General features: G+C 56.9%; 12 protein-coding genes across 12 annotated transcripts; 9 read left to right on the top strand and 3 right to left on the bottom strand.

Moving 5' to 3' along the window:
* Positions 1-93: 93 nt before the first annotated feature.
* BCV69DRAFT_299984 (hypothetical protein) lies at positions 94-1,417 on the top strand (the record flags this gene model as incomplete). The annotated part of the gene is made up of 4 exons (XM_025494408.1): positions 94-349; positions 427-741; positions 822-1,040; positions 1,128-1,417. 4 exons carry the CDS (start codon positions 94-96, stop codon positions 1,415-1,417), a joined length of 1,080 nt encoding a protein of 359 aa, XP_025346834.1.
* Positions 1,418-1,563: 146 nt separating this feature from the next.
* On the top strand, positions 1,564-3,025 carry BCV69DRAFT_299983 (hypothetical protein; the record flags this gene model as incomplete). Its single annotated transcript, XM_025494407.1, has 3 exons — positions 1,564-1,694; positions 1,963-2,254; positions 2,390-3,025. 3 exons carry the CDS (start codon positions 1,564-1,566, stop codon positions 3,023-3,025), a joined length of 1,059 nt encoding a protein of 352 aa, XP_025346833.1.
* Positions 3,026-3,331: 306 nt separating this feature from the next.
* BCV69DRAFT_299982 (hypothetical protein) lies at positions 3,332-4,048 on the top strand (the record flags this gene model as incomplete). The annotated part of the gene is made up of 1 exon (XM_025494406.1): positions 3,332-4,048. One exon carries the CDS (start codon positions 3,332-3,334, stop codon positions 4,046-4,048), a length of 717 nt encoding a protein of 238 aa, XP_025346832.1.
* Positions 4,049-4,386: 338 nt separating this feature from the next.
* On the top strand, positions 4,387-5,971 carry BCV69DRAFT_27989 (alpha/beta-hydrolase). Its single transcript, XM_025491412.1, has 4 exons — positions 4,387-5,434; positions 5,586-5,652; positions 5,740-5,840; positions 5,913-5,971. The coding sequence occupies exons 1-3, from the start codon at positions 4,725-4,727 to the stop codon at positions 5,779-5,781; spliced, it is 819 nt and encodes a 272-aa protein (XP_025346831.1). The 5' UTR covers positions 4,387-4,724; the 3' UTR covers positions 5,782-5,840; positions 5,913-5,971.
* On the bottom strand, positions 5,801-7,931 carry BCV69DRAFT_313422 (hypothetical protein). Its single transcript, XM_025495028.1, has 3 exons — positions 7,511-7,931; positions 6,517-6,764; positions 5,801-6,443 (listed from the first exon to the last, which is right to left on the bottom strand). Exons 1-3 carry the CDS (start codon positions 7,874-7,876, stop codon positions 6,089-6,091), a joined length of 969 nt encoding a protein of 322 aa, XP_025346830.1. The 5' UTR covers positions 7,877-7,931; the 3' UTR covers positions 5,801-6,088.
* Positions 7,932-8,281: 350 nt separating this feature from the next.
* BCV69DRAFT_283778 (UDP-galactose transporter) lies at positions 8,282-10,557 on the top strand. Its single transcript, XM_025492818.1, has 5 exons — positions 8,282-8,868; positions 8,967-9,164; positions 9,281-9,715; positions 9,788-10,091; positions 10,192-10,557. Exons 1-5 carry the CDS (start codon positions 8,542-8,544, stop codon positions 10,434-10,436), a joined length of 1,509 nt encoding a protein of 502 aa, XP_025346829.1. The 5' UTR covers positions 8,282-8,541; the 3' UTR covers positions 10,437-10,557.
* Positions 10,558-10,707: 150 nt separating this feature from the next.
* On the top strand, positions 10,708-15,079 carry BCV69DRAFT_283777 (subtilisin-like protein). Its single transcript, XM_025492817.1, has one exon. The coding sequence runs from the start codon at positions 10,839-10,841 to the stop codon at positions 14,979-14,981; it is 4,143 nt and encodes a 1,380-aa protein (XP_025346828.1). The 5' UTR covers positions 10,708-10,838; the 3' UTR covers positions 14,982-15,079.
* A 179-nt stretch (positions 15,080-15,258) lies between these two features.
* BCV69DRAFT_271557 (Phosphoglucomutase, first 3 domain-containing protein) lies at positions 15,259-17,149 on the top strand. Its single transcript, XM_025490957.1, has 2 exons — positions 15,259-15,362; positions 15,452-17,149. The coding sequence occupies exons 1-2, from the start codon at positions 15,292-15,294 to the stop codon at positions 17,043-17,045; spliced, it is 1,665 nt and encodes a 554-aa protein (XP_025346827.1). The 5' UTR covers positions 15,259-15,291; the 3' UTR covers positions 17,046-17,149.
* Positions 17,150-17,383: 234 nt separating this feature from the next.
* BCV69DRAFT_283775 (ABC1-domain-containing protein) lies at positions 17,384-20,375 on the top strand. The gene is made up of 3 exons (XM_025492816.1): positions 17,384-18,362; positions 18,469-19,935; positions 20,036-20,375. Exons 1-3 carry the CDS (start codon positions 17,665-17,667, stop codon positions 20,079-20,081), a joined length of 2,211 nt encoding a protein of 736 aa, XP_025346826.1. The 5' UTR covers positions 17,384-17,664; the 3' UTR covers positions 20,082-20,375.
* On the bottom strand, positions 20,272-22,655 carry BCV69DRAFT_250376 (hypothetical protein; the record flags this gene model as incomplete). The annotated part of the gene is made up of 3 exons (XM_025490379.1): positions 20,272-20,461; positions 20,579-22,286; positions 22,358-22,655. Coding segments are annotated over 3 exons (2,196 nt in total), but the record flags the coding sequence as incomplete, so codon positions are not given.
* Positions 22,656-24,084: 1,429 nt separating this feature from the next.
* Positions 24,085-24,897, top strand: BCV69DRAFT_27896 (hypothetical protein). Its single transcript, XM_025491220.1, has 3 exons — positions 24,085-24,208; positions 24,301-24,358; positions 24,564-24,897. The coding sequence occupies exons 2-3, from the start codon at positions 24,356-24,358 to the stop codon at positions 24,840-24,842; spliced, it is 282 nt and encodes a 93-aa protein (XP_025346824.1). The 5' UTR covers positions 24,085-24,208; positions 24,301-24,355; the 3' UTR covers positions 24,843-24,897.
* Positions 24,898-25,367: 470 nt separating this feature from the next.
* On the bottom strand, positions 25,368-27,121 carry BCV69DRAFT_299974 (MFS general substrate transporter; the record flags this gene model as incomplete). Its single annotated transcript, XM_025494405.1, has 4 exons — positions 25,368-26,052; positions 26,113-26,623; positions 26,694-26,874; positions 26,951-27,121. 4 exons carry the CDS (start codon positions 27,119-27,121, stop codon positions 25,368-25,370), a joined length of 1,548 nt encoding a protein of 515 aa, XP_025346823.1.
* Positions 27,122-27,315: the final 194 nt, after the last annotated feature.

Genomic DNA, 27,315 nt, shown 5'->3' with positions numbered 1-27,315 from the left:
CTGACAGAACCTCGCCATCAACAAAGCACTAGAGTCATACGCCACTGCCTTTAGCATACTTGAGCGCACTTGTCGCAGGCTACCAACGCTCTCATGCTTAAGCACCCTCAGCATAGTCTGGTCGTAGCAGCTACTATAGATGACAAGTGCCACAATCACTTACTCTCGTTGTGCCAGGTCGATAAGGTAGTGACTTTGTCCGTTGAGGTTAAGTCTCACGGTGCAAGGCAAGTGGACAAGGAGGGGAGGGTGCACTTCCTCTTGGCAGCCAGAGGCCTTCCACACGCCCGGAGGAAGTCTGAGGCCTTGTGGGACCGGGCGATCAAGGCGGTAGAAGTGCTTAAGAAGGGTAAGTGTTGTCGTACATACATCGAGCCAATTGAATAGAGTGCTGACGAAGATCCATATCCCTCTGTACTTGTATAGATCCCCACGGAGTTGCCGGTCTGGAGTCACCGCCTTGGCTGAAGACCGCGGAAATGGATCTACAAGCCTTGTCGGACCAAGGCAGAGCAGGTCTCACGTCGCTCGCCAGACAAATCCTCAAGGCATTGTCTGAAGACCCAGCGAAGTTGTCCAGAGAAAACCTCTGGACACCGTTTGTCATGTCAGGTCTCTGCATGGCCCGGGCAGCGGATGCTGTGTCCGAGACAGAGGAGATGGACGCCCTTCGGTCGGAGAAGCCAGGCCGCATCGAAACTACCTGTTGGTCGGCTGTCAAGGAGCAAGGGTCTCAACCTTGTACATTGGACAGTCCAATGACGTTCTTCGAAGGACCCTCGAGCACCGGACTGTCTACGAGGACTTGTCAATCCCGGCAGACAAGGACGGCAGGCTGGTGTATCACCACCTGAAGCAGTGCGACGAGGTGTTCCACTTCCGGCTGGCAGAGCTGGTGGTCGAGGACAAGGAGGTCAGGACGCTTGTGGAAGGTCTCTGGTGCTTGATCCTTGGGACATTCCAGTACAAGGAGGCCTGGATGGCGCTGAGGAGGAGATTCGGCCTGGTTAATGTTGGGGAGCAGGTCAAGGGGGACAATTGTGAGTGGCTCGAAGGGCTAGCGGCGTATTGAACTCTGACTGAGACAGAGACTTACCGTGACCCCCTTGCATCGAATCTCTTCGCAGCGACCCACTGCTCTGATAAGCCCAGAGCGGAGAGAGCCGGGGAGACGGGAGAGCACGGGCTACAAGACCGAGAGTGGCAGGCGTACAAGTGCCGAGTGTGGAACTTGAGACACCTCGCCTCCGGACGCCGTGCAGCTGGCCAGGGTCGCCAAGCAGAAGATTTCTTGAACATCATCAAGATCTCACAAGCTGCGATCCGCACTCACCTTGGCAAGGTCATTGTCAAGGGAGAGCTGGCGTACCGCCCTCCTCCTCCAGACAAAGACAGCAAGGAGAGGTCGTCAGGCTAGCCTCCAAGGCTTATTGGACCCCCTCTATTGAGAGTGGCTTATGTCTGGCAGAAGCAGCCGAGCGGGTGAAGGACGCTCAAGATATCGACAGATTGCGTGGCGAGAAACCTGCCGGAGTCTACTTGATCGTTGGCTGTAACGGCGACATGGTTAGTACCCTCTACGTCGGGCAAAGCAATGACGTGTTTCGTAGGACACTGGAGCATCGAATCGTCTACGAGGACACCAGTATCCCGGCTCGAGAGGACAGGAGGCTCGTGTACAACTTGCTGAAAGGGTGCGATCAAGTGTTCCATTTCCGGCTCGCCTCGTTCTCGAAGGAGAAGACGGCAGAAAGGACGATGGCGGAGGGACTGTGGTGTCTGGTGTTTGGGACATACCAATTCAAGATGGATTGGATAGCTCTGAGGAGAAGGTCGGGCTGTTAAATGTCGGCGAGCAGGTGCGAGGCGGTAACGGTAAGTGGCCAGCAGAGGTGGATATGATTCGAATCATAGCCTGGGTTGTAGCTCACCTTACTCGTGCTGTTTCGATTTTCCATGCAGCTACGCACTGCTTCGACAAGCCGCAAACCGGAAGACGAAGTGCACGAATGCTCGGTGGCAGGCCTACAAGGACAGAAATTGGCACTTTAGGCACCTGGCCGCCAAGCACAAGGCAGCCGGCAGGGACCGCCACGCTGACCTCTTCCTGGGCATCATCAAGCTGTCCCAGGCTGTCATTCGTGCCCATCTGGGAAACCTTCTGTCGAACGGCGAGCTGGCGTACAGACCGCCTACGAAGTTCGACTGCAGGATCTATCTCTTCTTGAAGTTGATCAAGAGCTCGCAAGTCGAAGTATAACCTCAGCTTGGCCGATTTTGCATCCAATGCCAGCTCTCGTACAAGGCTTTCCCTCAGCATCATAAAACCAAAGTGAGGAATCTCAAGGATCGGCAATGTTCGACTTTGTTCAGCTTTCCGCTACCAAAGGTACTGCAATCGACTTTTGCGACTGTCACAACTTCATACACCGACTGTATCGACAGGGCTGGGGAGGAAGACCGACTGCTCTTCTCGGGTCTCTCGCTGCAGTTTCGGGAAGGAGGCCATCGCCAATGGACGCCCTACCATCCGTACGGAGGCAGCCGCGGCAAGACCCCTCGAGCTTTCGCTCTGCACCTGCTCGCCCTTCTGCCTGCAGCTTCGCGCCAAGACAGGCAAGAGTGCGCCGCTGCCGCTGCCGCCGAGGTCACTGCTCGCCGTGACCAGGTGAAGTACGAGTCTCTCTCACAGACCGCCAAGGAGCTCTGGGACGGGACCGCAACCATCACCCCGGTTGGCCTTTTGAGCGCCGGCGGCAAGTCTTTCCGGCCGTCCAACTCAAGAGAGGACCAAGCTCGAAAAGCCGTGATCATCGGTATCATTGGGTACGACGGCGAAGGGCGAGGGTGGGTGCCCTGCCGGGTCTCAAGGATAGAGGCAGAGTCTTGCGGGATACAGGTTCTGCCTTTCAGGGGAGAATGGCGGGATCTGCCCTACCAGGTCGCCTTCGAGGTCGGAGAGGTGAAGGCAGTGGCGAGGGAGCTGCTGACTAAGCTGAAGTGCAAACGGCTGAGGGAACACTAGGCAGAGTCCTCGTGGATGACCATCTTTCTCAAGAACAAGGCAAACTCCGCACTTCTACACATAGACTGTACAAAGCGACACCTTCAAATCCCCCCAATGCAGCCAACAAGGCATCGTCGACCCTCCCTCGACTGTCAGAGAAGTCGCACGAGTCATCCCTGACTCCCTCTCAGCCTGCTGGTACTTTGACTCGTCTGCATCCCCCTGTCGAGTCGAGCACAGCTTCTCTGGAAGACGACGACGGCGATGTTACAGTCAACTACCGGGCCGAGGGAATGGACGAGAATAATCTGCTCGAGGAGGCCGATGGCCTTCTTGCCAAAAGCCTCGCGGAAGCGCAGGGAAGAGACAGCCGCCACCACCGCCGCATGTGTCGCTGCTGCTCACGCCGAGATCAATCGCGAGTCCCTCTCAGACCTGGCCAAGATGCTCTGGGACGGACAAGCGACGATGACGACCTCTGGACTTCTCCAGGTCGGCAAGATCTCATTCCGGCACTCGGATACCAAAGACAATGACCTCAAGAAGAAGGCAATCGTTTCTCGGATCGGATCTGATCCACGAGAACGGGGCCGGATCCCGTGTCGTCTGCGTGTATTAAAGGCAGGGGCATACAGGCTCGAACTCGCCTGTTCCGCCGGAGATTGGGTTCCCTTTCCCTTCACAGCGGTCTTCAAAGTGGCCGAGCTCACGACGGCAGTGAGGGAATTGGTGGCCGCGTTGCAGACGTCTGGCAGGGGGGCGGGAGTGCCTAGCGTGGACTGGAGCCGGGCGGGAGTTCCTCCTGTACTCACCTATACCCATCTTCAACTTAAGGGCCCCCCCGATGAGCCAGCCACAAAACGGCTCAAGCCTCCACCTCCTGGAAGAAGACCGGGCGACGAGATTCCTCCAAAGCCTGTGAAGAGGCGCAAGTTGCCGGCTCCCCGCTTCTTGCCCATTCGGAACGCGGCCACTGCAAAACATCCCGGATCTGCAGGCCAGGCAGCTTCAGGAACCTCACTCTCTTCGCGTCCCCTCTGAGCACAGGCAGGCTGGTATGTCGTGGCGCTTCAAAAAGTGGATGGATGTGTTGCAATGGTGACCAAGCGAATTGCACTCTCCGAGCAATAGGAATCGAGGCCGATCCTCTTCTCTCCAGCAACGCGCTCTTTGTCAACCACTGCTCCCGCCGTCTGTGCTTCCGCCTCCACTGCCGCTTCCGCGCACCTCTCGCCTTCCCGCTCCCTTGTACTCGCTCCCTTGTACTTGTACAGCTCGATGTTTCCAGTGTTTCCATCCTCTTCTACTTCACTCGCGGTCCGCGCTTTCAAGACCTTTTTGACATTCCGCAATGTGATTTTGATCTGCTCTGAGCCTACTTCCCTTTGCTCTCGACTTACTTAGGGCGACTTACACTGAAGAACCGGGCAAGTCGCGCCGGTCAACCAGCCGACTGGCTTACCTCTTGTCTCCTCTGCACAAGATAAGAGGAGCCTAGCTCGAGACATGTCAGCACACGTACCGTCTATCACGGCGACTTTATCGGCAAGGAGCCCTCGCTTGGCTGCAGACTCCGCTTCCGCTTCGCTCACGCCTCCGCCTGCACGGCCCTTGACTGAGCGCTTCCAGTACGCCCGAGTGTCCGAATATCATCGCAGCGTTTCCTCCCACGCACCATTCACCTCCTCCTCACCATAGCGTCTCCTCTCTCGCAAACATGACCTCCAACGGCCTCTGTGTGCACTGTGTTTCGGGCACCACGATGGGCGGCGAGCCCCGCGGGACGATGGAAAAGATCGGCCCTTATCCTACGTACATTACCCACCCTAGCTCAGGCGCTCCTACGGATGCCTCTCGCGCGATCCTGTACGCCTACGATGCCTTTGGCCTAGGATTGAACAACAACAAGATCCTTCCGGATGTACTAGCGGACAAGACGGGGATGACAGTCTATGTTCCGGACATCTTTGAAGGAGACTGCGTGCCGTCGGATGCGATGCGGATGCCTACGACGGCAAAGGAGACGCGCGAGCAGGGGTATGTGGCCAAATTTCTGACCATGCTGCAGATCCTGCCACGCTTACCCTGGGCGTACCGCAACTACCCTTATGCAAAGAGGTTGGCCACGGTGGGAGCTTGGGCGGACGCACTGAAGACGGAGCGCGGCGTGCAGCGTCTAGGAGGCGTGGGCTACTGCTATGGCGGCAAGATTGTTGCGAGAATGGACGCGGCGGGGAAGCTGTCAGCGGCAGTGTACTGCCACCCGTCGTTTATGAAAAAGGACGACTTTGAAGAGGCCCAATCCCCTTCGCTGTTCTTGTGCGCGGAAGAGGACATGGTGTTTGGGCCGGCGCTGAAGAAGACGGCAGAGGAGGTGTTTGAGAGGAGGGGGGAGGTGGTCAAAGGGGAGTTCCACCAGTATGAGAAGTGAGTGTGCGAGAGCGAGAGAGAGAGTGTGTGAGAGCGAGAGAGAGACAGTGTGTGAGCGAGAGCGTGGGTGTGTGTGAGCGGATCACTGACTCGTAGGTGTCACGCCAACGTCTCCTTCCCCTCTTCCCTCTACCCTCTTCCACTCTAGCACGACTCATGGCTTCGCTGCTCGACCGAATCTGCAGGACCCGCAAGTCAAGGCCGCCTTTGAAGATGTGAGTGGGGAGTGCAGTGAGCGCATGACGCTCGATGACTGACATACTGTGGGCTTTTTCGGTTCCCTCCCCTCACATCCCCACCAGGCCACGGAAAAGACGGTACAGTGGTTCAAGACGCACCTCTAGAGGAGCGGGTGAACGAGCAGACAAGGAAAGGGAGGGGCACACTAGAGCGATCGGGCAGGGTGAGCTTCCTTTGAGCTGTCGAGATGGACAACTTTTATTCCCTCGCTAATCGGTATCGGTACAAGTACAAGAGCAGATGGCGGGAGCAACAGAACAGGCAGGTAGTGTTCCGGAAGCGACAAAGTGTAGCAGAAAGTATATGCAGTTGTAGCTCTAATCAAAGTCGTATCGTGTGTTGGATGAGCATTCGCAGATGGGTGTTTGTGTTTGGCGCTCGGCCTGCTCCTCGCTGGCTCTCCTCCTACAGCTACCACTTCTCCCGCTCGTCCGCAAACTCCACTGCAACGGCCGCCGGGTAAGGCGTCTTGGGCGGTCTTGGCCTCCTTCGTCCCCAGGGAGAGGAGACGCGAAAGGGTGGATGGGCGGCTTTGGGAGGCGGGCTCAGCTGACCGATCTCTTTCGTGACAAATCCCTCTCGCTGGTAGTTGAGCTCGTAGCGAGGGCTGACTTGAAAGGGCGAGCTAATGCCGTCTCCATTTTTGAGCTGCAGAGAGGCGTAGGAAGGGGTGCTGGGCTCGCTCAGTGGTGGGGGGATGTAGGGCGTGATGCGGCCATTGTTGCGTCTTGCTTGGTACGAGGTCCACAGAGTGAGTCGAGGTAGGCTGGGAGGGAGTGGTGGGAGAGGATGATGTGAGCTGTGGGGTCGAGTTCTTCGAGCGAGGACACTGCGCTCACCTCTCCCATACGGCGCTGCCGATCTCACAGCCAATACAAGCAACGTACTCCATCGTGTCCCTCACAGCGCACCAGGCGGGGCAGAACAAGCACCTACACAGTGAGCAGAATCCAGCAAGGGCATCCCCCGGTGGATCGTAGTAGTGGTCGTTTGAATAGACACCTTCCAGGGCGGCTTCGTTCACGTGCAGAGTGGCCGTCGATCGTAGATGGGCGGTGCGAGGGTGTGGAAGTGGCGGTCCTTGTCGCTGACGATAGTTGGAGAGTGGGAACATCGGAGTGGGTGAGGTGAGATGTGGTGAGGTGAGGTGCAGAGCGGACGGCTGCACGGGTCGAAGAGGGAGGGGAGATCCAGGTGCTAGGCCTGGAGGGCCTCTTGAACGAGCAGAGCGTGCTCAGAGACGACAACTGGAGGAAAGGAGACGAAGAGAGGGACCTGTTGCAGTGACGATGGGCGAGGCAGCGGTGACCGGGAACCTCACCCCCGTCCACGCGCTACTGAGCAATGGGAACGGTAGGAAGGAGAGTTGCTGCCATCGGGCGCATCGGCGCATGGTACTATGACGCCTTGGCGGTACAGCCTCAGAGCAAAGAGGCAGGCCTGCCGTCTGGCCTGAGTCACCGGTCCGGTTGAAGGAGGGGGGAAAGGGAGGATCACGCCCAGCCGGAGCCGGAGCGGTGCGGTACCAAAACCTTCGCCGTCGGGGGGCGTTCTACACAAAAGGAGGGGCAGAAGTGCCCAGCGCAGTACTCTTCCCGACACTCTACAGGAGACAGGCGTGGACAGTCAAGCATCCAGGGTATACGGTTCCGCTCACTGACCCCTGCCTAGCAATTGCAACTTTGCACATGACCTTTGCCGAAGCAGCGTAGGCAGCAGAAGAAGGGCTACCAGGAGGAGCGGGAGAGTGGACAAGTGCGGTAGAGGTTTGCGAGAATGGACATGGTCAATTCGAGGGCCACAATGGTCTCCTCTTTCCTCGCCCATACTCACGAAGCACAGACATCGCAACACGCTGCTGTCGCTCTCCTCTGGCAAGTCCCATCCCGACTCCTCGTCCTCTATCCGCCTCCCGCCGTAGGGCTCGGCTGGCCGCTGACTTTGGGACATTGGCCGCGAATCGCGAGGCGCGGCCTGTTGGCTGTGGTAAGAGGGCTGCTGTGTGTGGGTGTAAGCGTTCTGCTGCTGCTGCTGGTGGGGTGGGTAGTAGGAAGAGGCGGCAGAGGTAGGGTCTGGAGCGCCAAAGTAGCCTTGGCGTTCGTCTGTGCGGACGCTACGGCGGGAAGGATCGGGAGCGCCAAAGAAGCCTTGACGGTCGTCGGTCGAGGCAGTGTAGTCCGAAGAGGGATAGCGGGGCATACTGGCGAGGGATCTTCAGAGAGCGCCTAAAGATAGAGCCAGTCAGAATGGTATAATGCGAGGTGTACGGAGAGGGGTCGCGGCGACTCAGGCGAGGAATATCCGATGTGGAGCAGAGATCGCTCGGCTACCCCGTCACACATTCACTGGTACGGATGCTCGGGAAATAGGACGACGCTGCCAGTGTGGGCCACGTAGAGCCCACTCCCATCGTCCATTGTACCTCTGCAACCTCTTCCTCCTAACTCCCAGCTACTGGGCCCCCCTTTCTCTGAATACTTTCGGACTCTCCCATCGGAAGGAGTTGCAGCAGAAAATCGCCGGCATCTGTGCCAGCCACGGCGGAGAAGAAGTCCGACAAGCCGAGACGGGCGACAGCGCCTGCCGATCCCAACAACCAACCAACACACGGCCTTGGGAATCACACACTACCATCTCACCTCATCAACGTGCTCATACCGGACCTGCTACAGCTGCGCGGCCAGCTCCCTTTCTCCACAGAAAGCGATCATACACCTCCACTCACAGGGACACGCAAGACTTTCGTCTAGTCACCCTCGCCCTCTGCTCCAGGGCCACCCTCCCGCTTTTCGGAAGGTCTTCCCCCCCTCCTCCGCTCACTTCCTCCTCCTTCCTTCCACTCCTTCCACACTTTCCACCTTCTAATGTCCCGCTCCTTTTTCGCCCCAGATGCGGGTCAGTCCTCTTCCTCGGCCGACACTCGATTGAACCTCGGCGGTGCAGCAGGCACAGGCACATCAACGCCAGACTATGGTCGTTCATCACCTCCGCTGGGAGGCCGAGACGAAGCGCGTGTGCCCTTTCTGAACGGCAATGGTCGCCCCGATGATCCCGAAGCGGGAAAGAGACAGAGAGTTGGAAGGAGTGCTAGCATTTCGGGCGCAAGTGGGGAGTCACTAGCTGGACTAAAGGCGCTGCCGCCCATCTTGAGCTACTGTTCCGCCAGTATCCTCATGACGGTCATCAACAAGGTGAGTTAGGCTGGGCGAGGCTTTGCGCAGCTCACTCGAAGTGCAGCTACTGACTTGCCGTCGCGCTCTCCCTCCCTCTCCTTCCTCATTCCCCTCAGTTCGTACTGTCTGGCGCGCACTTTTCGATGAACCTGATGATGCTCCTTATTCAGTCCGTGGTAGGCGTACTGTGCGTCATTGCTGCAAACCAAATCGGCTGGATTGAACTGAGGCCGTGGAGCAACAAGGATGCGCGAGCCTGGGCACCGATATCGACTCTGCTGGTGCTGACCATTTGGACAGGAAGCAAAGCTCTGGTGAGTGAGCGAGCGAGGGAGCGAGGGAGCGAGCGATTATGACGATCTTCGCTGCGAGACTGCGCTGCTCATACTCTCCCCCGCCCCCCCTCCCCCCCCTCCCCCTCCTCTCACAGCAATACCTCAACATTCCCGTCTACACCATCTTCAAGAACCTCACCATTATCCTCATCGCCTACGGCGAGGTCATCTGGTTCGGCGGACGCGTCACCCTCCTCGTCTTCTTTTCATTCACCCTCATGGTCCTCTCATCAGTCATTGCCGCATGGTCTGACATCGCCCGAGCTCTGGCAATCTCCCAGATGTCCATGCCCCACACTCCTGACTCCGTCCTGGGTGGAGCCACCTTCGATCCTGCTACAGGCAAGCCGATTAGCGCCTTTGACGCAATGGGCGATGAAAAGAGCAGACTGAACGCCCTTGCTGCAGGTGCCGCGGGCATGGGAGACGTTGCGGGCCAGGACGACGTGCTGGAGGGCATGTCCGGATGGGGCGTCCTCAACTCTGGGTACATGTGGATGGCGCTGAACTGCATAGTCAGCGCAGCATACGTGAGTACACAGAAGGGGCCGAGTACTCCCAGATCGCACTGGACTCATCTCTGCTCTCCTACTCCTCCGCAGGTCCTGATCATGCGGAAACGGATCAAGGTAACAGGATTCAAGGACTGGGATACAATGTACTACAACAATCTCCTCTCCGTGCCCGTTCTCCTTATCATGTCCATCCTGGTGGAAGATTGGTCCGCTGCGAACTGGGCCGTCAACTTCCCCGCTGAGACGAGGACACGACTACTGAGTGCCATTGTGTTCAGCGGCGCATGTGCAGTCTTCATTGGCTATACCACGGCTTGGTGTGTGAGGACGACGAGCTCGACGACGTATTCCATGGTGGGAGCTCTGAACAAGTTGCCCCTGGCCATTAGTGGTGAGTGGACGTGGCTGCGAGGAGGATTCAATCATGTGACACCGACCTGCCGGATCCTCACCTCATCACCGTCTTCTCCCCCCCCCTCTCTCCCCCCCAGGCATGGTGTTCTTCCACGACCCACCCATCACCCTCGGCTCCACGTCTGCCATTGGCGTCGGCTTTGGAGCAGGTGTGGTGTATGCCGTGGCAAAGAATCAGCAGGCCTCGGCGGCGAAAAAGGCAAGCGAGAGCCTAGCTACGGGCGGGCAAAGCGCTTCGATCGGTGCAGCTGGCGGTGAGAACAAGAGGGACGGGGAGATTCCGCTGTACAGGATGGACGAGCGCGATCGGAGGAAGGACTGAGGGGTGGGGCAAGGGGTGATTGGGGACCATTTCAGGGTTCAGAGTGACAGCGGTGGTGTCAGAGCACAGATCTCACTATATATGTCATCAACGATGCTAATGCGATGTAATGCTCAACGACAGAAGCTGGCATCTGTAGACATCCGATCCTATACCCTTGCCGGCCGGGCTTACATAAGCGCGGTCGGAGCCCGACTTGCGCGCTCAGGCCACGTCGGTTAGCAAGGATAAGGCGGCGCCTTGTGTTCCGGCTGTTGAGTAGCGACGCCCGCCCATTTGCTTCTTGCCTCCCCTTTCTACCCATACAGCCCCTCCTCACCCCTGATTGACTGAGCTCACTCACCCTCCGGCTCAGCTCACCCCCTCCTGCCCTGCTCAGCCCAGCTCGGCATTCCCATCTCGATGCTCTTGGGCGCACAGAGGGCACTACGATCAACGAGTCACTCCCTGCCCGCTTCCTTACCAAAGCGTTCCTTGCTCACTCGGACTCCTGTCTGGCGACCGCACCCATCGACGACTCCTATTCACACCACTCCTCGACGCTCAGCGACCTTCAGTGCTCTTCGCCTGCCACGTAGATCGTCCTCTCAGACCGCTCGCCTCCTGAACACTTCCACGAGAAGCATCATCGATCCGGCTGACCCCACGCTCGACCACGCTGCCACTGCCTCAACTACCATGCCTGCCCACGCTCCCTTTCCAGTAGCTGGCCTCTTGCCCAAAGAAGCTACCGAAGCCGCAAAGTTCCTCTCCAAGCACCCCACTTACGATGGACGCAACGTACGAGTCGCCATCCTAGACACTGGTGTAGACCCAGCCGCTAGAGGTCTCAATGGAAAGGGCAAGGTGGTGGACATCATCGACTGCTCTGGCGCAGGAGACATTACCATCTCCCCAGTCGAAGAGGCCTCTTCCACCGACAAGGAAGCTATTGAGCTCATCTCTCCAACCACCGGCCGAAAGCTCCTCGTCTCTCCCTCTTGGAAAAAGGACTCTTCTTCCCCCTGGCTGGTAGGTTTCAAGCGAGCCTACGACCTCTGGCCATCGGACCTCGTATCCCGCCGCAAAACCCAGAGAAAGAAGAATTGGGACATTGAAGTCGCGAAGCTCGTCGGTAAAGTCCAGCGGGAGTCTGCCGATCTCGAGGCCGGAAGTGGGCCTACAGATGAGAAGAAAAAGACTCAGCTGAAAGAGGAACTCAAAGCTCAGCTCGCCGTGCTGGGAGACCTCGACTCTTCCTACTCAGACCCCGGACCGCTACTCGAAACGGTCACCTTCTTTGACGGCTCGCACTGGCGGACCGTCGTCGGCGGGGCTGAGGGCGACATCATCGAACCCACAAAGGGTCTCCCGGAAGACTCGCTGCGAGCTCTGGCTGGACAGACCTTGGACTTGAGAAAGGCGTCTCCCTTGGCAGACTTCCACATCGAGCAGCAGCACGACGTATTTGGACCCGCAGACCTCCTCACCTATTCTATCAACCACGTCTTCGAGACGAGCAGCGATGCCAAGCAGCCCTCGGGCATCTCACTCGTCACCCTCTCTGGCTCCCACGGCACCCACGTTGCCGGTATCACTGGTGCTCACTTGCCCGAGGATGCCGAGGAGAATGGAGTCGCACCTGGCATTGAGATAGTCTCTCTCCGCATCGGCGACAGCCGCGTCAACGGCATGGAGACTGGTCAGGCGCTTATGCGAGCAGCGCAAGCGATCATCGCAACTAATTGCGACTGCTGTAACATGAGCTTTGGCGAGGACGGCGCATGGCAAGTCGAAGGAGCTGGTGCATTTGCTTCGGCACTCAGGGACATCGTCATTCGACAAAAGGACGTACTCTTTGTCTCTTCTGCCGGTAACTCTGCCCCTGCTATGAGTACGTTGGGACAGCCTGCCGGTACTACCGAGGGAGTATTCACCATCGGAGCCTACGTCAATAGCGGAGCCATGCAGGATGCAGAGTACGCCCTGGTCGAGCGAGGGGTCAAGGACTCGCCGACTACATGGTCTTCTCGTGGCCCTGCTGCCGACGGAGCGAGAGGTACCACCGTGTACGCCCCCGGAGCGGCCATCACGGCCATTCCCAAGTACTGCCTTCAAGCGACTCAGCTCATGAACGGTACCTCCATGGCTTCGCCCAACGCATGCGGCGTCATCGCGCTCCTCCTCTCCGGCATGAAGCAAGAAGGAATTCCCATCACCTCTGCTCGCGTTCACAAGGCTATTGTCGCTACCGCCAAAGACTTCAACGACGAGCTTGGCATCGGATTCATCCAGACCGACAAGGCCTGGGAGTACATTGTTGCCAATCAGGCTCGAGAGGACGCCGACTTTGAGTTCACCGTCGCCGTCTCTCCACCTGGCAAGCCCGTGGGAAGAAGCTCCACCGACAAGCGAGGTGTCTATCTTCGCGAGAAGCTGGAAACTGGCAGGGTCGGCCAGTTCATGGCTACTGTCAAGCCTCTGATCAAGGGTACGGAACCTGAAAAGGCGTACAATCTCCAGCTCAAGTGCAACCTCAAGAGTGACGCTTCGTGGGTGACCAGCCCAGAATTCCTCCTCCTCGGCAGTAATGGTCGGTCATTTGAGATCCGCGTAGATCCCACTCACCTCCCGCCAGGTCTTCACATTGCCTCCGTCAAGGGCTACGACTCTGCAGATCCAGGTCTCGAGCTTTTCGATGTCCCCGTCACAGTGACGAAGCCAGAAGTGTCCAACGAACCTACTGTCCGCTACTCGACGACGCTCAGGGATGGCAAGCTGGAGCGCCACTTCATCCACGTCCCCGAGGGCACGACTTGGTGTGAGGCTCGCTTCCGCTCCTCGAACCATGGAGTCGAAGGCACGACTGCCAAGTTCTGGGCTCACCTGGTCACGGTAGAGCCCCAGCGTCGCTTGAGCTTCGTCGAGCATTCATTTGTGGTGGCCTTGACGTCGGGCGAGCCCATGACTCGCAAATTCGCCGTCAAAGGAGGGCAGACGTTGGAGGTGTGTCTGGCCGAGATGTGGAATGCAGCGCAGAAGTTTGACATTGACTTTGATCTCGAGTTCCACGGCATCACCATCGGACACGCCGTCAGTGGCAGGGACGAGCTCACCCTCATCGGTGGCGAGGGAGCCGTCAAGATCGAGTGCATGAGCAATGTCCGCCTCGAAGCCTTCACCCCTACCATTTCCTTTAGCAAGCGCAGGACCTTTGTTCGTCCTTCCAACTCTGTCATCCGGCCGTTCGTTGACCAGAGGAACCTGCACCCCAGTGGCAAGATGATGGGAGAGGTCGTCAACTCCTACCAGCTGACCATTGGCGAGGGGGGGCCTGTGAAGCTCTCTTGGCCCACGTCGAGTCCTCTATCAAACCTCTACGACTCGGCAGTTCCCATGCTCACGGCCATCTTCGAGACCAACACAAAGAAGCTAGTCTCCTTTGGCGACATCTACCCCAAGGCAAAGGAGCTCGCCAAGGGAGAGTACACTGTGCGTGTGCAATGGCTTAACGAGAACCCTGCCGTGCTCAAGGCCCTGAGGACGGCCACAATGACCGTGGAGCAGAACCTGTCGAAAGGCAAGGACATTACACTGAGCACCTACGAGAACCACGTCGATCTCTTTGGCTCTGCTAAGCCAGCTTCGTACAAGGGCGGAGCTGTCAAGCTTCTGCCTGGCGAGAGAAAGGTGCTCAACCTGGACCTCAACCTTCATGGCGATGCCCTGCCCAAGGAGGCTCAGCCCGGAGACATTTTGGTCGGAGACTTTGGCTTCGCTCCCGATGGCAAGTACACCCTGAAGTACATTGTAGCTCCTGCGCCCAAGAAGGAGGAGAACGGCGAAGGTGGAGGGAAAGACGACGAGCCTCAGCTGCCGGAGCTGCTTGCGCCTCTGACAAAGAAGCTCAAGGGGGAGCAAAAGAAGAAGTTCTTGGACACCCTGCTCAAGGACCATCCTACCTCCCTGCCTGTTCTGCTGGCGCGGCTCGAATCTCTGGACGCCGGCAAAAAGGAAGAAGTAGACGATGTCGTCAAGGCTGCCGATGCGGTCGTCAAGGAGATCGACGTCCAGTCTGTCCTGCTCTATCTCGGCGAGAAGCGCCTGCCCGCGAATGAGCAGAGTGACGAGGAGAAGAAGGAGAATAAGAAGATGGAGGAGAAGAAGAAGGCTCTGGTCACTGCTTACGTGAAAAAGGGCAAAGCCCTCCTGACCAAGGACAAGGACGGTAAAGACGCCGCTTCTGCGTCGGCATTCAAGACCACCTTTGAGTCGGCGCGCAAGTTGCTCGGCGAGACGACGGAGAATCGAGAGTGGGCGACTTTGCGCATTGCCAACTACCTCCGAGACGAAGGAGGTGAAGGGAGTCGCCCTGGACAAGCACTCCAGAGTGTTCGCAAGCTCATCAAGGAGATGGGCGTGGGTGACTCGACGAACAAGGACGAGCTGGCCAAGGCCAAGGAAATGGAGAGGGAGCTGCTAGCTACGCTGGGCTGGGATGTGTGGACAGCGTACGGAGATCGATGGAGGGTCATTGACTCGCCAAAGGACTGGGCGCCCTTCTAGTGGTGCTCCCCAATTGTCATTGCTTGAACTGTCTTTGCTCGAATTGGCCTGCTAGAAATACACTTCTCCCCTCATTGCTGTGAATGCAGCCTTCGTCCCTTATCTCGTTCCGTTCCGGTCCCTCCGCATCTGTCACCGCGCGCACAGAGCAGAAATAGACTAGTTCTAGACACGGGCCTCCACTCGAGCCACACCCAGATCGCTGCCTGCATCGCCCCGCTCCGCACCACAACACCGCTCGCTCTCCTTCCTTCCTACGATTGTCACCCCACGTTCACCACATCACATCACATCACACTTCACCAACGCCATGTCTGCGAAAACCGTCTCTACCAAGCCCTTTGATGGCCAGAAGCCTGGAACATCCGGTCTGAGGAAGCGGTGAGTAGGCGGACAGAGGTGGTGATTCTACTCGCGCGGGATTGCCGAGCTCACCACCCCCAACAATTCCCTCCCACCCCCTCCCCCAGTGTCAAGGTCTTCTCCCAAGAGCACTACACCGAGAACTTCGTCCAGGCCATTCTCTCTTCCATCCCTTCTCCCGGAGTCAAGGGCTCTACCCTGGTAGTCGGAGGCGACGGCCGATACTTTTCCGTACCAGCCATTCAGTCCATTATCCGCCTCTGTGCAGGCAATGGAGTGAGCAAGCTCATCATCGGCCAGAATGGTATCCTCTCCACTCCTGCTGCCTCGCACGTCATTCGATCGTACAAGGCCACCGGTGGTATTCTCCTCACTGCCTCGCACAACCCTGGAGGACCGGACAATGACTTTGGAATCAAGTACAACATGGGCAATGGAGGTCCGGCACCCGAAGGTGTGACAAACAAGATCTTCGAGGTCACAAAGACCATCAGCGAGTACCACATCGTCGAGGGCGACGACATTGACATCTCCAAGGTCGGAGATTACTCCTTTGGCCCACTGCAGATTTCGGTCATCGACCCTGTCAAGGACTACGTCTCTTACCTCTCGACCATCTTCGACTTCCCCCTCATCAAGTCCTTCCTCCAAAGCGGAAAGTTCTCTGTCCGCTTCGACGCCATGAGCGGCGTCACTGGTCCTTATGGTCGCGCGCTCTTCGTCGAGGAGTTTGGCCTGTCGGAATCTTCGATTCAGAATTGCGAGCCTTCACCCGACTTCAATGGCGGCCACCCCGACCCCAACCTGACCTATGCCAAGGCACTGGTGGACGCGGTGGAAAAGGAAGGCATCGACTTTGGAGCTGCGTCCGATGGTGATGGAGACCGGAACATGATCATTGGAAAGGGAGCCTTTGTCAACCCTTCAGACTCGGTTGCCATCATTGCCGACTGGGCCAAGAAGGCCATTCCGTACTTTAGCAAGGGCGGTGTCAAGGGCGTCGCTCGCAGTATGCCCACGAGTGGAGCCATTGACCGAGTCGCCAAGAAGCAAGGGTACGAGTGCTTTGAAGTCCCCACTGGCTGGAAGTTCTTTGGCAACCTGATGGACGCTGGCCGCCTGTCCATCTGTGGTGAAGAGTCCTTTGGAACTGGCTCGGACCACATCCGTGAAAAGGACGGCCTGTGGGCCGTCGTCGCTTGGCTCTCTATCCTGGCCGCTGCCAACAAGGAGAAGCCCGGAACGTCGGTCAACGATGTTCTGCAAGCCCACTATGCTACTTATGGCCGCAACTTCTTCTCTCGCTACGACTACGAGGAAGTCGACTCAAAGGGCGCCAACGACCTGATGTCTGCTCTCGCCTCCAAGTTCTCTTCTCCAGGCTTCGTCGGATCCAAGTTGGGTCAATTCGAAGTAGCAGAGGCAGACGACTTTTCCTACACCGACCCCATTGACGGCTCCGTGTCGAAGAACCAGGGTCTGTACATCACCTTCAAGGACGGCTCTCGCATCATCTTCCGCTTGAGCGGTACGGGTTCGGCCGGAGCTACGATTCGACTCTACGTGGAAAAGTACTCGGACGATAAGAGCGAATTTGATGCAGATGCTCAGGTGGGACTGAAGCCACTGATCGACCAGGCGCTGGAGATTAGTCAGTTGAAAAAGTACACTGGTAGGGACAAGCCTACTGTGATTACCTGAGCAGGCGTCTGCACGAGGTGTCAGTAGATTCGAATGTGATATTCCAGTGCTGCCGTTTGTACCTGCCTCGTTGTATTCGCCTTGCAAAGCATAGCAATGGAAAGGTGTTACCAGTCTGCCTCAACCTGAGCTGCCCTTGAAGCTCCCCTGTCCTTACTATGGTACTCGTTTCGTCTCTCTTCTTCTTCTTCTTGGTTGACTCTGGCCTCTACCTCCACTACATCACACCAATCCAAAGTGCGGAAGTGCGGAAGTGGGTTGGCGGGCGGAGGTTAAATCTGGTGAATTGAAGCAGGCTTAGATACTCCACCCATGGCGCTGACGCCCCCCGCCCGACTCGGCTGATTTCACTCGCACTCACTTCTTCGGATTACATTACACCACCTTTTAGATAGATACCCTACCCACCTCTCCCTTGTCCGTAGAGGAGTCTTGTACTGCGTTCATCGTTGCCGTTCTGGTGGCACTTGAGAGAGAGAGAAGACGCTGCTGCTTGGTTGAAGCCGAGGCGTGGTTGTGCTAGACGGCCCAAGGGCGAACCCAAGCAAGTAGCAAGAGGAGGAACTCTAGACTGGCGGGGCGGAGAGCAAGTACGGCTCCATCCACTCGCATTCGCAGCATGCAGTCTACCAGCATTGCTGAGACGATAATGGGCTTGAGGCAAGGACTGAGAAGGAGCGACTGTACGCCGTCCAGCGCTGCTCGGACTTGGTCTTCCTCTCGCTCTTCCTCGTCAGCGTCTGCCGCTAATGGCAGCTCTTCGTCTTCGATATATACTCAAAGTGCACGGAAATGGCAGGTCTCAAGGTCAAGAGCTCCCTGCAATCCTCTTGCAGCCTCATACACCACTACGGCGGCGAGGCGGATCTTCTCATCCTCGACGTGTGTCCCTCAAGGCTTCGCACGGCGGACTAGCATCAAAGATCTCTCTACAGCCATTAGAAGCTACAGTACCCACCCCACCACCACCATTCCCCCTTCATCCTCCCCCTCTCCACCTCAAGCTCCACCACCTTCACCTTATCCGGGCAAGCTAAAGAAACGCCCCCGCCCCCTCGTCCTCATCTCCTCCCTCCTCATCGGCTCCCTCACCCTCTACCTCTGGGACGAATACGGCCAAGCCCAAGTCCTCCAACGCAACCTCCGTACAGCCTACACTGGTCTAGCCATCGCTGTTGACTACAAGTTGCACTTTGACCCTGATGATCCAGATGCGGTGGGTGGGCTGCACCAGAGGTGTGCGGATAGACTGTTTAGAACGTGCGAGGCAAATGCGGGATTGTTTATCAAGTTGGGACAGGCGGTGGCTGCGAATTCGTGAGTGCAAGAGGCGAGGATGAGGTATTCTAATGAGGGGACAACAGGAAGATGGAGCTGATGTACCATCTCTCATCTCCTCTCTCGTGACTCTCCCCATGCACAGCATCGTCCTACCACCGGCGTACGCTCAATTCACCAAGCTCTTCGATGACGTTGAGCGCCTCCCCTGGAGCGTCGCAAAGACGGTCATCGATGCCGAGCTCGCCTCAAAGGGCACGACCCTTGACGAAGCCTTTTCTGAATTTTCCGAAATACCCATCGCAGCCGCCTCGGTCGCTCAAGTGCACAAGGCACGGCTCAGATCCACGGGCCAGGAAGTAGCAGTGAAAGTGCAGAGACCCTCTATTCGTGTTCAGACCTATTGGGACTTGCTCTCCTTTCGCATCCTGCTCAAATTCTACGAGCGCATCTTTCAGCTGCCATTGAGCTACTTTGGAGGTTACATCTCCTCCCAAATTGAGCGAGAGACGCACTTCGAATTGGAGCTGCAAAACGCTCAACGTATCCAGAAGCACATCAATGAGGACTCGTCGATCAACCAGACGGTGACTGTACCAAAGTACCTGCCCGAATTTACTTCGGATCGACTGCTAGTGATGGAGTGGATTGAAGGGGCGGTCAAGATGACCGACAAGGCAAAGATTGAGGCCATGGGTCTCTCCGTCAAAAAGGTGGCCACGGACGTCTGCAACGCCTTTGCCGCCATGATCTTCCAGTACGGCTTCGTACAGGCCGACGGTCATGCAGGCAATGTTCTCATCAGAAAACACCCAGACGGTACCAAGGGAAAAGCCCAGGTGGTGCTCATCGACCACGGTCTGTACGTGGAGCTTTCCGACAAGTTCCGCAAAGAGTACGCGCAGCTCTGGAATGCTATCTTCCAAGTCGACACAGGTACACTCGAGCAGATCACAAAGGACTGGGGCATGGGCGAGGGCTCATCAGACATGTTTGCCAGCGCCACATTGATGAAGCCTTGGACCTCTCGCAAGCACAAGAAGGCCGAAGGCGAAGAAGAGGACCAGAGCCCCGCGGCGCGAAAGGAAAGACACAAGGCGCGAATGACCAAGCAGAAGGAGGTCTTGCAGAACTTCCTTTCCAGGGTGGAGCTGGTGCCAAAGGAACTCATCTTTGTCGGACGCTCCATGAGGATCGTTCAGGCCAATAATCAGACGCTGGGCTCTCCCGCCAATAGGATCAACATCCTCGCGCGACACGCAGCAGATGCTCTTATCACCACCACTTCCACCCCTTCACTTCTCTCCGTCTTTTTCCCGCGCCACATGCGCAAGTCTCCAGAAGGCGATAGCAGAGGATCGCAAGGCATCTCCTCGTCTTCGACGGTCGGGAAGCGCTTCCACCTCTGGTTTTCCTCGCGCTTCGCCTTTCTCAAGTTCCGCACCACCCTCTTTCTTTTGGATACCGCCTTTCACACCAGTCGACTTGCCCATTGGCTGGGTCTATTTTTCAGAGAGCCCTTTTATGCGCTTGGGCTTACGGCGGTGCACAAGGAGGGGAGAGGACAAGGGTTTGAAGATGATTTGGAGGCATCGATGCAGCAGTTGGCTAGGTGAGTTGGTGGGCATGCACGAGGGCAGAATGGACAGGGCTTACATTGTTGGGTTGCTGACCCATGTCCGCTTTTGACTCCATTCTTCGATCCTCGGCAGAGATGAGCTTGGAGTGGAGCTGCGCAGCGAAGCTTTCGAGGGGTGAAGATAGACCAGGACAGTGCAGTCGACTTCGTGTCTACTCTGTCATGATATTCCCGTGCAAGCTTCGTCACTGTGATATTCTCATTTCCCCCCGGTATCGTACTGTAGAATGGCACTTCAGCAACAGGTTTTCCTCTAATTGCAATACTAGTCGACAGATTCGTCCAAAGTCGGCACAAGCACCCTTTTGATTACTTGCCCTCCGAGATGCGCTCTAGCTTGCCTCGGACGTCCAGTGGAGGTGAGCCCTTCCCTCCTGCTTCTTCCCACTGCTCCCAGACTCGAATGTCCTCCTCAATGTCCCACTCGATGAAGCGCCTCATCTTCCTCTGCAGCTCCTGGGCCCGACGGACAGTCATGGCATCTTCCGGCACCTCTTTGCTTTCCAACGCGCCAGTCGTGTTGCGCTGCTGCTTGACCCGTCCTGCTCCTCTTCTTTCTTCTTCTCCGTCTTCGTCTTCATCGTCATCGTCGAGGAGTAGCGCCTCAAGGTGCAACGTGTCCAGCTCGCCTTCTTCCGCAAGATGTGTAACATACTGCGCCCTCTCCACTACGTCTCTTGGAATCCCACACGCACGAGCACAGAAGGCTGCGTGGCTCTCTTGAGCATGGCCCGGGGCGACACGGTACAGGAACGTGATCGAGTCTTTGATGTCTTGGGTTGGGAGGGCGTAAGGCATCATTGAACTGGTGGCAGTGCTGGGCCTGCTGGGTGAGCCTTGTGCTGCATCGAGGTGCGACTCGTCGAGGAAAATCTGCATGTGCGAGGCCTTGTAGGGAAGCTCCGGGGGGAGACATCCCCGCTTGAAGACATCGTGAAAGTGCGTCGTCGCGAGCACACGAGGGCAGTCTGTGCCCTGCTTCAAGAGGTGGCGTATGGTGGCGGAAAAGAGGGCAGCTCCATCATTGCTCAGCGTACCTTTCCCAAACTCATCGAGCAGGATAAGAGAACGAGAAGTGCAGTTGCGCAGGGCGTGGGATACTTGTCCCAGGTCAGCCATGAAGGAACTCTGCATTCTCGAGGCCGAGTCGCGCGTCTGTACTCGTGTGAGGATCTGGTCAACTACGCCAATGGTGGCGGACTGAGCCGGGACAAAGCTGCCGATTTGGGATAGAAAAACAATGAGAGCTACTTGCTTCAGGTAGACTGACTTTCCACAGCCATTAGCACCCGTCAAGATCTCCACAGATCGTCGTGGTGCCTGGCCTTCGACACTGTCATCAGAGCCAACCCCGCAACCACTGTAGAGAAGAGTGTCGTTGGGCTGAAAGTTCTCGACGGTAAGCTCTTGCAGTGGGTGACGTCCACCTTTGATGTCCAATATGCCCGTGTCTGTCATCGTAGGTCGGATCCAGCCGTAGATATTGGCAGCCTGAGCGAAGGACAGCAGGACGTCCAGCTCTGCGCAGATCTCGGCAATGTGGATCAGCATGCCTCCCTGCTCTGCAATACTGACAGACAGGTCGTGGATCAGCTCCACCTCTCGATCAGCGATGAACGAGTGCACGTCCCCAACGTGCTCGTCCAAATCGTACATTTGTGGGCTCTTCCAGTACGTGCTGATCTCAGAGGCAAAGTGGAACGTCCAGTCGGCTGGTACGTTCATGTCTTCTGGCGTGGTCACCTCTTGATTGAAGGGCAGGGCGATCAAGTATCCAAGCTGAGGAAAGTAGGCGACATTCATTTGACCAGAGTGCTCAAAGTCGAGACTCGCTTTGAGGCTTTGGGCGATGTTGAGCAACAAGCTGGGCAGACCAGCGTAGAGCTCTCGCCACTTGTCGAGCTGGGGATCGATTTGCGCCTTTACGATGAATCGACGCTCTGCTGCGCTTTGGTCCCAGTCGATTGTCGCATCGAGGGACTCGGCGATGCTTTGCAGTTGGGAGGTGTCAAATTCGGCGAGGATCTTCCTCACTATGGGAACGTCTTCTGCGGAGTCTAACTCGGCCATGCAAGCACGGATGTGCAAAGTTTTGACGCAAAAGGCGAAGAGACCTTTCCACATCGACAGCTGTGTGCCGCCTCGCTGCAGAGTATTGACCAAGCGCGGAATGTTCTTGATCCCCTTGAGGTGAGAGACGAGCGCATTAGCTACAGCGCTGCTGGCTGAGGAGGCCAAGCATTCGACAGCTTGGTGGCGAGCCGACAGAATAGTCAGGCTCATCGATGGGAACAGAAACCACCTGTTCAGCAGTGTATGAGAGACTGCGAAGGGAGGCCGACGTCGGAGCGATAAGCGGCAGGGTATTAATTGAGCTTTCCAGCTTTAGACTCACTGGGCGTCCTCAAGTTATCGAGCATGGTATAAATAGTCATCGTCGAGTCCTTTCTCGCTCTGCCCCACCCCTTTTGCGCTCCCTCTGTCATAATGGCCAAGGCCTCCCTACTCTCGGCAGTCATAGTCATGCATTCGTTCAGATGTAGCGTCTCAAGGGAAGTGAGCTTGATGCCCTGCAGAGTGCCTTCGCCCAAATGTCCGCCAGCATTCGTCTCGGGCTCGGCAACGGAAGTGATTCTGGACAGGTTGTACAGCAGCGCAGCAGCGCAAGACGTCGAGAGCGGGGCTTGATCTAGGTCTACCAGACTCAGTGTGTGCAAGAGCTTGTTTCTGTCTGTCTGTGGATTTGGAGCACCTTTGAAATGCGCTCCTGCGACAGCTGAGAGTCTTGACTTGCCGGCTTCGAAGTTGTACTCCCGAGCGGGCCTGATCTGAAACGTTACGCCTCCTACAGAGGCCACTGCAGGAGGGGAAAGGGCGGGTGAGCAAGGCACGGACGTGGGAGGCCCTGGCAGCTCGCCTGTGCTCTTACAGTGCCGCTTGATAGACTCCAGGACCACTTCTGAGCATCTAGAGCTTGCCAGTACGGTGTCAGGTTTGATCTGCTCCAGGACTGGTGGTCACGGAGATGCAGAAATCAGTACGTTAAGCTGCATACATGCTCCCCGGAAGGCAGACCAGCTCACGCAGCTGGATCAGATCGCCTTCCTTTGACTCCTCTTCACCACCTCTACCGGTGTCTTGCCTGCTACTCAAACTCCTCATCTGGTCATCCAAGAACTCCTGCTCGAGTCCCAGCGCAGGACCTCCTGCTGGAGCATCCTCCAACAAGAGCACCTTGCCCGAGTCTGCATCGTAGGAGGCAGCACCGAGCTTCTTCCCTCGCATAGTCAAGCTGAGAATGACCTTGGCTTCATCCTCTTCCTCTCCTTCTGGCTGGGTGGCTGACAAGAGGTTGCTAGGGAATTGGTGAGACTCGGTGTTCTCATCCTCCTCGTCTTCCGAATCAGATGAGCCCATTGTCTCAGTGGCGCGCCAGGACGAGGAAGAGGCGGAGGGTGCTACGGGAATCTTGCTGCGCAAAGGGATCTTGAATGTTGAGCCTGCATTTCTTTGTGAAGAAGAAGTACTGGCGCTCTGAAGGACCAGAAAAGGACGTGGACAGGATCGCGAACACTGTCAGTAGGATTCAAGCAGTAGTGCATACCTCTCCAGCATACAGACAGCCCTGCCTCTGCTGCTCGCTCCGCCTATGCTGATCGCAGAGCCCTGGGTATGTGACCCTCGTCGACGCTGGGCGGGCATGGCAGATCAGATCAGATCAAAAGTTAGCAGGGTCGGTGTATCAGATTGTATTGTGGGAAGCGGATTCGTGGTGAAATGGATGGACAGGAATTGTAGCGAGGAAAAAGGGGCGAAGCTTTTGCTGCACCTGAAAAACGCGCTTTTCTCGCACGGTCCTGCTATTTTCTGACTCCAAGTCCGCTCAGTGACCTAAATGGAACCGGGGCAGCGTACGTATGTCTTCTACTGCATCTATATATGTACCTCGCAACAGACTGAGATCTTCTCAAAAGACGTCCTTGCATAACCCCGTCTTCTGTGCAACTATCATCTTCGCGAAAGTTCGATCGTCAAAATGGTGAGCCGTAGCATCGAGGCTCTCCCTAATCTCATCAACCCTTCTCTGAGCCTCCTCGCGGGTGAGCCCAAGATTCTTCACCGCGAAGACCACCCAATTGGCAGTCATGATCTGCACATTCTGGTGCTGTAGAGTTGTAGTCCACTCGCACTGCTCAGGGTCGGCTGCAACTTGACGCCCGGTAAAGCGTCCGTAGGCAGGTGCAACGTGGGTGTCGACTGGGCCCATGCCTCGCTGCACACACCAGTCCGCAAAACGTGAACTTGACTCTGGCATTTTCCCCATCTGAATCAGCATAGGCATGGTGAAGTCCGTGTAGAATTTGGAGAGGGGAGGGGCAACCGTGTGCGAATTATGGTGCGTATCGAATGACTCGTGCTGCAGTAGCCCTCCAGGAGCAACCAGGGAGATGACGCTGTCCATCAGTGGCTCCCACTTCTCTGCGGGGACAAAGATGGCTACGTGGCGAAAGTGGACCAAGTCGAAGCCGCGGCCATTGGTGTAGTCCTTCTTAAGAGCTGAAAGGGTCTGATTGTCGAGGATGTCCACATCGGCTATAAAGGTAATGGCTCCACCTGCTGCTTCTTCCAGCTTCGGCCACGTCTCGTACTTGGCCACATCCGTTGCAACGATGGAGATCGACTGGTCCGCGGGCGCGAGTTGTCGTATCTCAGCCAGAGCGGTGGAGGCCCAAGAAGCCGTACCAGTGGCTAGCTCGAGGACAGTCTTGATTCGGCCCGCTTTGACGGCCTCCTTTACCCTAGGAGAGAGGGCGCCGCCCAGTACATGGACAAAGATCTGGTGCTGGAGGTCGAGCCGAGCACTCTCGGGCTCGCTGTAGCCCTGTGTAGCGTGGGGCCAGGTATATTCGGCGGGAGAGGTCAGCTGGCACGCAATGAAAAGTCAAATTTTCAGCAGCGAGGAGGTCCACTCACAATCGGGTACTCTTTCCTAGCTTCGGCAGGTGAACTCAGCATGTTTGATACGAAAAAGATGTCCGTAATGAGAGTCAAGCTCAGGAGGTACAGAAGCTGACCTCATCAGGGACGAGTCTCCTCTGGCTCGGGCCTCCCATGGGCGCAAGCCGGACTTGCCGGACAGTGAGCCGCCCGTTCCTGGCGGGTGTGCGCTACCTGGCCGCAATGGACCGGATGCAGATGAACTTTTGTCGGGTCGTAGTGCTGGCTGTGTCTTTGGGCTCACTCCACTCGTGACGGTGCTGCTAATGAGAGAAGAAAGGATCGGTGACATTTCGTGTACAAGGGCGCGTCATGTAGTACATGTGGTCGTCAGGGGCGATGCTGCCCTCACTTTTGTGTGGCCAAGAGCGTGATCGAGTCAATCTACAATCCTCATTACTGCTTGCTCAATCCGAGCGGCTGTCTTGGAGGCTCTGGCTGCTCTTGCCCGCATATTCAAAGTCCACCTCCTCTTTCTCAGGAGCGCCGACCTCGCCATGCCAGCCGTTCCTCTGCAGGTAAGCCAGCCACTCCCGATCTTCAGCCTCCAGATCCAACTTGCTCGTGTCGATGCAAAAGAACCAGGAGACCAGAATGCCCACGACTCCAATACCAGCGGCAATGATGAAAGTGTACTGCTTGCCGAGGTGATTTTGAATGGGAGTGAATGCCTGTGTACCAATGGCAGCTCCTGTCTTTCCGATGGCTGCCGACAGTCCGTAGGCAGTTCCACGCAGGGCTGAGGGGTAGGATTCGGAAGACTGCAGTCCGGCAATGGAGCCAGGACCCAAGTTGCCCATCGAGGTGAATAGTCCATAGAAGACAACAAAGAGAGCAGGGATCTTGATGATATGCGTCCACGCCAGACCAATGATGAGTCCAAGGATGAGGTAGCCAGAAAAGCCGAGGACAAGCTGCAGTCGAGTGCCGATTTTCTTGACGAGGAAAGCCCCGATGATGGCTCCCGGCAAGGAGATGGTGCCGAGCAGGAGCTGGTATTCGGCAATCTCGCGCAGACTTGTCAGCTTGAGTACAGTGCTGATCACGGTACCACTGAAGGCACCGTTGGGGAAGGTGACAAAGTCGTACAGGCTGGGAGGGAGAGGGCACGTCAGTACCAGAGCGGTCAGGACGCTCTTGTGTCTTACTCACAACCAAGCACCACAGGTTCCGATCAGCCTGGGCCAGTAGCGCTTGACAAAGAGCCAGTAGGGCACATTGCGCTTGATGGCACTCTTCCTGTAGAGCTTCGAGTTCATCATCTTCATTCGGAAGTAGAAGACCGACAGAGGAAGCAGAGCTCCAATACCAAAGACGATCCTCCAGACAATGTCTAGTCGCCTGGCATCCTCGGGGCTGGTGGTTCCACCATAGTGCGAGGCCGAGAGGACGATGAGGAAGATGGAGACGGCGAGAGGTCCACCAAAGGACAGTACCACGTTTGTGCAGAGGATGAAGATGGTGGATCGCTTGTTCTGGGAGTAGCGCTCATTGGCGGCTTCAGAGCAGCTGGTGGATGAGGCAGGGTACTCTGCGCCGACTCCGAAACCCGTGGCTCCCCTTGCAACGGTCAGCCACCAGAAGAGGGCTGCAACGCTGTGGTGAACAGGCGTGGCTGCCGTCGCGAAGATGGCTCCAGTGACCAGAATGAGAGTGGAGAGGACTGTGAATTGGAGCAAAAGGAGAAGTGTAAGTGTGGGCCTCTCACCTCGTGTACACTGCCAACTACTCACCGATGGCGCTCTTCCTGCCAATGCGATCACAAATGACTCCTACTGTCACCTGTCCGAGGACTGCTCCTACCAGCAATGCGTTGCTGATTCGAGTAGATACTTCCGAGTCGTAGACCTTCGTTCCGTACCTCTTCTGGAAGAGGACATTGATCATGGTCATTGCATTGTTCTGGTAGCCATCCTGAGAGCGCAGATTGGATACGTGTACAACTGTCAGCGATCAGTGTCGGACCATGCCACAGCTGTCGTTCACTTACAGAGATCAATGCAGCACCGCACGCAAAGACGGTGAAGAGGTCGCTGTATCGAGCCTTGGAAGAGAGCTGCGTGTTGGCATCCTTCCCTGCGGCGACGTCGGAAGGCTGAAGCGTCAGAATCTGGGGCTGGACCTCACCCAGATCCTTGTCGTCTTTGGAGTGGTCGGACATGGCGGTGGGAAGTGGTGAGGGAGGCAGGAAGGAGAGGGAGAGAGGATGATGGAAGGAGAGGGATCGAAGAGGTCCAGACGCGGGCAAGCGGAGGTATTTGAAGTGAGAGAGGAGGCAGGCCGGAAGGATACTGGTGCCGAATTTTTAGCCGCCGTTGTGATTGGTGAGCCTAATCTCGGCAAGGACACCAAGTC

This window comes from Pseudomicrostroma glucosiphilum (genome assembly GCF_003144135.1).
Source record: "Pseudomicrostroma glucosiphilum strain MCA 4718 unplaced genomic scaffold BCV69scaffold_10, whole genome shotgun sequence".
Classification (NCBI taxonomy): domain Eukaryota; kingdom Fungi; phylum Basidiomycota; class Exobasidiomycetes; order Microstromatales; family Microstromataceae; genus Microstroma; species Microstroma glucosiphilum.
The sequence above is the reverse complement of the archived record's forward strand: the minus strand, read 5'-3'. Positions and strand labels throughout refer to the sequence as shown.